General features: G+C 64.4%; 1 protein-coding gene across 1 annotated transcript; it reads left to right on the top strand.

Annotated features, from left to right (window-relative positions):
• Nucleotides 1–441: 441 nt before the first annotated feature.
• BARHL1 (BarH like homeobox 1) lies at nucleotides 442–6,866 on the top strand (the record flags this gene model as incomplete). The annotated part of the gene is made up of 3 exons (XM_084238551.1): nucleotides 442–907; nucleotides 4,744–4,966; nucleotides 6,498–6,866. The coding sequence occupies 3 exons, from the start codon at nucleotides 442–444 to the stop codon at nucleotides 6,790–6,792; spliced, it is 984 nt and encodes a 327-aa protein (XP_084094677.1). The 3' UTR covers nucleotides 6,793–6,866.
• Nucleotides 6,867–7,224: the final 358 nt, after the last annotated feature.

The raw sequence follows: 7,224 nt of genomic DNA, 5'->3' as shown, positions 1-7,224 counted from the left end.
CCCGGGCTGCCCCCGCGGCCCCGGCCGCCGCCCGCCCGCCCGGAGGACGCCCGCGGTCGGGATTCTGCAGCAGGCTGCTCCCGCTTCGACTCCAGCATCTCCGCATCTCTTCTGTGCCAGAGGGGCGCGCAGGCTGTCGTCTCCCCTTTTGCTTACCCCAACTTGGCGCACCCGCCCGCCCTTCCCTCCCTGACACTCCCACCACCCCCCCTGGCTCGGAGGCTCAGCGCGATGCTGCAGAAGACGCGCTGAGCCCTTTTGGATCTAATGCGCAGAGGAGGTTGGCCCAGAGCTCCCGGGCTCCCCCAAGGCTGAACTCTGTCCAAGGTGCCCACAGGCTCCCTGCCCGCCTTCCCCATGCCAGCCCGCAGCTAGGGGCAGGGGCAGCGGTGGTTGGGGGTGGGTGGGGAGCTTTTGGGGAGGACAGGTCGCAGCTTGGCTATGGAAGGCTCCAATGGCTTTGGGATCGACTCCATTCTCTCCCACCGCGCGGGCAGCCCCGCCCTTCCCAAGGGGGACCCCTTGCTTGGGGACTGCCGCACGCCCCTGGAGCTGAGTCCGCGCTCGGAGAGCAGCAGCGACTGCTCCTCACCAGCCTCGCCGGGAAGGGACTGTCTGGAGGCGGGCGCCCCGAGGCCTGCTGGGGCATCGGGCCCAGGTCTGGACTCCCACCTGCAGCCTGGGCAGCTCTCGGCCCCAGCCCAGTCTCGCACTGTGACTTCCTCCTTTCTGATCAGGGACATCCTTGCTGACTGCAAACCACTCGCAGCCTGTGCACCCTACTCTAGCAGCGGGCAGCCGGCCACCCCTGAGCCTGGGGGCCGTCTTGCGGCAAAGGCCGCGGAGGACTTTAGAGACAAGCTGGACAAAAGTGGCAGCAACGCCTCTTCAGACTCTGAGTATAAAGGTAAGAAAATGGGAGATGAAAATGCAGGAGGGGGTGCGCTATTTCTAAAAACTGGCATTAAAACTTGAGGGCTCACATTTAGGGACACACGCATGGTGACTGCGAGTTCCTCCAGGGTCCGGCTGAGCAGTCAGGTCCAGACCTTTCTGCCTGTCCGGTCGGTCCCGGTCTGGTCGTGTGGCTAAGCCTTTGAGCAACAAAGAGACCCGTCCCGCAGAGACAGTGAGCAGGAAAGAGGGATACTGTGTACCCGAGGGAGACAGTCCCCCAAATTCACAAAGCAAACTTTCTAAACGTGGGCGGGGGCCACCCTTTCAGGGGTGCTGGTGGGCAGGAGCGGGCTCCTCAGACGCTGGCTCTCAAGAAAGATCTTTCGGCAGCAATGGAAGAACCGGAGCCTCTGACTTCGGTGCCCTTTCTGCAAGAGGGAAAGCCTAGCAGGAAATTTCTGCTGGAGCTCTGAGAATAGTCAGAATTTTCCCACCTTTACTCTGATTTCCAGACGGGAAGAGGAACCGGGCTTTCTCTTCTGTGGGGCCCAGTGCGGTCTGGGCCCCCGAGAATCACTTCAAAGTAGCCCCAGCAGCAGGGCGGCTGGCTGGGGGCAGGTCCCAAGGCCCACTGGAGAGGGGAAGACCCTGCACCCACCCAAGGTTCTGGCTGAATTTGATTTTAGGGGTATCGAGCGATCAACCTCGGGTTGTGTAGGGGACCTAGAGATTCCTCGGTCACCAGCCCTGTGCCCCCCACGTTGGGCTGGCGGCCCCCTCCTTCGCTTTGTCACCTCCGTGAATCTTTTCATTGTTGCTGTTCTGTTTTCATCCGCTTAGCGGGAGAGGAGAGGGTGGCAGGGGAAGCGAAAGGGAAGGGAAACACCAGAGTTTCCTTATTTTTGTTCCTCGCCCGCAGCCACTACCTTGACTTCAGGCCTTCGTTGAGGCCAGGGGCAAAAGTTCTTTCTATGAAGAAGTCAGGACCCTGAACAACCCCCCCCCCCCCCCCCGTCCCCACCAGCAGAAACCTAGGGGCTGACAGAGGCTGTTCAGGCCTCTTTCGTCTTGCAATTAACCCCAGCGCCCTTCATGAGACAACCCCCCTAGGCAGCAACTCCTTCCTGGTGCTAGAAGCCCTGCCTCTCCCGGCCCCTCTCTCTGCCTCATCTGCACAAAATTTTAAGGAGGCTCATTTAGCGCTTTCCTCCCAACCAAGACTTTATTCGCAGGCGTCCCCTGACCTCAAGGCAAAGTCCATTTGGGGCCTCCCTCTACCGCTCGCTCGCTCGCTCCCCTCCATTCCCGCATGAAAAGGGCCGGCTGTGTCTCCTTCAGAGAGACTCGGCCAAGGGTGCCTGGAAACCCGGCAGGTCAAGTTGCAGCGCCCAGGAAGAAGGTCCAGGGGCAAGAGGCCTGGTGACCCTCAGTCCCCCGCCCCCAGGCCTGATGAGAGGCAAGACGTGCCCTGGAGAAAGACAGGTGTGGGCGGGGGCGGGGGAGGGAGGCACATAATATATATTCATGATGTCGTGGTTTATTATTTATAATCCCCAACAACACCCCAGCTTTGCGGCGAGGGTCAGGGGCAACCATCTCCAGCGTTGCGTGTTAATGGCTGGTGGTCAAAGAGTTTGGCTCCTGCCTCCTCCTATGTCTTTGCCCGTAGGAAGGATTTTGAGGAGAGGTTTCATTTAAGATAATTGGAATATCAATTTTCTTCTCCTGTCCCTGATGCTACCTGATCAGGGCAGCCAGGCGAGTCGGCTGTCCACGGATCGCCTAAACAGGTTTGGAGGGGGACGCGCTGGAAGGGAGCCCCAGGCCCCACCCCAGGTGCTGCCGCCTTTTCACCCACAAAACCCCCTGGGGTGAAAAAAGATAGGACTCTGCCCTGAGACAAGGTCTGGGGTGTTTCTCCAATGTGGAGGCGACTTTTTTCACCGTCTGAGTTAAGAAACCGTGATGAGAGAAACAGACACACAGAGCCAGTTGGGGGGCGTCTCGGATCCACCCCCACCCACCCACCCACCTTCTGTGCGAAGGGGCATTTCTTCCAAGGAGGGCTTGAACGGAAGGTCAGTCCAGGCCGAGGAGCACCAAAGGTTCCTCAAACATAACATTTAAAAGCTGGACGGCTTGGAAGTCAGGCCTCTGCAGCACCTTTTTGTCGGCGGGAGCTCACGTCCATCCGTCCATCCGTCCATCCGTCAGTCTGCAGAGAAACCAAACCAGGGCTTCCCTCCAAGCAGGGGGCTGGCGGGGGACCTTGAACCCTAAGCACGGAGCCGAGACCTCCAGGCCGCAGTTGAGGCCCCTCTTGGCGGAGCCTCTTCCCGGAGACTGGCAGCAGCGAGCGAGCGAGCGCCCAGCCTGCACGGGAGCCGGAGCAGCATTAGGGAAAGACCAACAACGAACCTGTTCTTCCTGACACCCCAAACTCAATCCCCCCTCAGACCTGGGCCCTGAGAAGTGGGGGATTTTTTTGTAGATAGTGGGGCAATTACGTCAAGAGGGAAAATTCTGGAACATCAACTTTGAGGTTTGGGTAGCTGCTTCCTCCCACTTAGCTAAACTTCACCGCCTGCCGAGGCAGAACTCAAGTTCCCTTCAGCCCAGCACGTCCCGGCCTCCCGGGGTCTGTGTCCAGCGGTCCGGCCCAGGACGGGGCAGTGCGGGCAGGCAGGAGGGAGGCAGGGGCGGCCTCTGCTCCCCAGCGCTCTCCCGGCGGCCCACGCCTCAGCGCACCCCGCGCCCGGCGCCCTCCCTGCTGCGAACCGCAGCCTTCCCGGTGGAGAAGTCTCTCTCCCTGGAGGCTCAATTAACCGGATTGTTTCCTACAGAGAAAAATCAAGTCGCGTTCAGCTGAACACCGTCACTGCCAGCGCCACACACAATGAAACTCACCGTAAAGAAAAACAGAGGGAAAAAGAGGGGTGGGGGGCGCCATCAATTTTGGGGAGTCTTTGGCTATATTATTGAGGAGGAACGTCAATAAGTTTGTTTGATCGAGGGTTTCCATAACCCCCAAGGAAAGGGGGGATCCTCCCCAGTTAGTTCCATCCTCGGGCCTCAGGGGCAAGACCGTGCTGGGGCGTCCCAAGAGGGGGGGGGCAGGAACTGGGCCACATGGGAAAAGCGGAGAAGCGGGAGCCAGTGGGTCTGGCGGTCCAGGGGCAAACGAGGTGCTTGTTCTTCCAAGGGCCCGAAGCTCCCGGGTCTGCATGCGCTCACCCTCGGGGCTGCCCGGTGCACCGAGGACTGTTGTGGGGCGTCCCCAATAAAGGGGGGCCCCTGCTACAGTCCCATCCACTTGGGGCCCAGGCGAGACATGGGTACAGTTCTTTGTTCTCCAGTCGATCGTCCTCTGCGGTAAACGGGCTTCCTCCCCCGACTCCAGCCCTCAGCTTCTTTCATTCCCGGCCCCCCTCGGGGCCCAGATGCGGAGCACAGACCCGTACCCCTGAGCAGAGCCACCCTGTCCTGACCCCCGGTGCCCTTCCCTGCTCCAGCAGGTGCACCGGCCCTGGGCTCACCACCGTGGCCCCGCCGCTCCTCACCCCTCCAGGGAGCGAGAGCGCAGGCACCGCCGGGCTGCCAGCGGGGGCTCCCTGGGCAACTTTGGGTTATCTCTCCCTGGGGGCGTCCGTCCTCCGCCCTAGATTCTTGCTCTGGCTCTGGGGGCCCGGAGGTTCTGGCTGTGAGCGGCACTGCCCAGCTCCCTGGCGGGCAGGCCGCGAGTGTGGCTGCCGGGCCACCTGGAGGAGGAGCGGAGTTTGCTCCCGGCAGGGAGGGAGCGAGGTAGCTGCGGGGAGGCCGCCCTGACTCGCTGCGCTGTCTCCCCAGTGAAGGAGGAGGGCGATCGGGAGATCTCCAGCTCGAGGGACAGCCCCCCAGTGCGCCTGAAGAAGCCCCGCAAGGCCCGGACGGCCTTCACCGACCATCAGCTGGCGCAGCTGGAGCGCAGCTTTGAGCGGCAGAAGTACCTGAGTGTGCAGGACCGCATGGAGCTGGCCGCTTCGCTCAACCTCACCGACACGCAGGTCAAGACCTGGTACCAGAACCGCAGGTGAGGCCTGCTGTGAGTGGGGTGTGGAGAGGGTCCCCCCTTTCACTGGTCCTCCCAGGGACCTTGTGGCCACAGTCTGACAGTAAGGGAGGCTAGCTGAGTTTGTGAAAGTGGGGAAACTGAGGCCATGAGGGAAGACTTCACCCAGAGTCCCTCGGGTAGGCGTGGGAGAGAGCCCAGGCTAGCCTCACCCTTGGGACCCTGTCACCCCCTCTAGGACAGGTGGACAGACACCTGAGGTCTGAGGCCTCCCCCACCCCAGTCGGCATGCCCCCACCCCCAGCCAGGGGAGGCGTGGTGGTCTCGGGCCAGTCCCCAGGGGTGGAATCCGCACAGCCAGAGGTGAGGGAGCCCAGCCCAGCCACACAGCTGCTTGGGGGCTGGGGCCCTGGCCCGCCCGGCTCCTCCGGCCTCCGCGGCCTTTGTAGTCCGGAAACCTGAAACCTGCGGAGGGAGGGGCCGCCCAGCTCCGTGGGGACCGGGAGTGTGTCCGACACTGGCCCCGGACCTGGTGTTTCCTAGCCACCCTCCCCAGGAGCTCGAGGGACGCAGACCCACTGGCAACACCCACATCCCCACACCACCCGCCGCGGCCACACGGACCCGCGTGGGCCCTCGGGGAGGCCGGGACGGTGCTCTCCATAAACAAGCGCAGAACACATCGCCCCATTAATAATAAATACCGATTACTGCTCCGGGCATCAATAATTAAGGGCCGTTACAGTAATTACAAAATTATGATGAGGATGAATAATTCAGGGAGGGGAAGGGGGTTGGTGTGGCTGAGTCGGCCGGGGTGGGGCCGGGGCCTGCAGGTCGGACCTCCCCGGCCAGGTGCACGCAGGGGTCCCAGCCGGGAAGTTTGGCCAGGAGCCCACGTGGCCCTCCGCCTGCCCCACAGCCCAGGCAGACACTCCCCCCACCCCAGGGTCCTTCCTCCTGACGGAGGGCCAGACCTGGGCTCGGGCGCCGGGGCAGCAGGTACGGCCACGGCCGGGGCGCCAGCACCGGTGAGAGCTTCCGCAGAAGCTGGGCCCGCAGAGCTGCGGGCGCTGGGAGAATCGGCCCAGCCCTTTGGGACGACTAGGGCCCCGCCCCACCGGCTCTCTCCAGGCCACTGCCCTCGCCTTCCCCAGGCCTCCCTGGGGTCTGGTGCACGGGGGCCTCCACCCATCGGGATTCCAAGGGCCGCACCAGCCCCTCCCCAGCAGTGGGGCTGGCGGTAGCTCTGGCTTTGGGGCGCACAGCCTGGCTTCGAATCCAGGCTCTGCCCCTTTGCAGACCATCCCCAAACTGGCCCGGGCCTCGGCTTTCTAGTCTGTAAAATGGGGATAAACAAACGCCGGAGGCCGCGGGAGAGCAAGCGAGGGGCTGCTGGGGCGGGTAGCACGTGGGCGCGGTGGGGCCAGGCCGGGCCCTTCCTCCTGAACACATCCGTGGGATCCTCCCTGCGGGCGCCCTGGGCCCGGCACTCCTGAGGGGGGTCTCGGGGAGCCCTGACCCCGAACGCGTTTATTTCTTCGGTCCCCAGGACTAAATGGAAGCGGCAGACGGCCGTGGGCCTGGAGCTGCTGGCGGAGGCGGGCAACTACTCGGCGCTGCAGAGGATGTTCCCGTCGCCCTACTTCTACCCGCAGAGCCTGGTCTCCAACCTGGACCCCGGCGCCGCGCTCTACCTGTACCGCGGGCCGAGCGCGCCGCCGCCCGCCCTGCAGCGGCCGCTGGTGCCCCGCATCCTCATCCACGGACTCCAGGGCGCCGGCGAGCCGGCCCCGCCGCTGCCCCCGCTGGCCGGCGTCCTCCCGCGCGCCGCGCAGCCCCGGTGAAGCGCCCGCGCCCCGGCCCCTGCCCGCCCCAGCCCCTGGGGGCGCGCGGGCTCGACCGCCCTTCCCGGGCCCCCCCGTCCGGTCCTCCCTGGCGCCCCCGCCCAGTGTTCCCCGAAGGGCCAAATGCCAAGTCTACTGCGGCCCGGACCCCCGGACCGAGTCCCGAACCCGCCTCGGCGGCCGCTCTCCAGCCACTCCACCGGGGCCGCCCGCCGCCGGCCGTGCCCACGGGCGAGCCCCGCCAGGCTCCCCAGGCCCCGCGCCCTCCGGGAGCAGGCGGGGGCGCCCCCGCGGCTCCCCCCACGCCCTCCACGCTCCAGGCCACCAAGCCCTGACGCCCCGGTCGCGCCACCCGGCGGCCCCGCGCGCCCCACTCCCCAGCGCCGGCGGGAGCTGTACATACCGTGTGCAAAGTGTATATGAAGTTATTTA

The sequence above is a fragment of the Talpa europaea genome, assembly GCF_964194135.1.
Source record: "Talpa europaea genome assembly, chromosome: 7".
Taxonomy (NCBI): domain Eukaryota; kingdom Metazoa; phylum Chordata; class Mammalia; order Eulipotyphla; family Talpidae; genus Talpa; species Talpa europaea.
The sequence above is the reverse complement of the archived record's forward strand: the minus strand, read 5'-3'. Positions and strand labels throughout refer to the sequence as shown.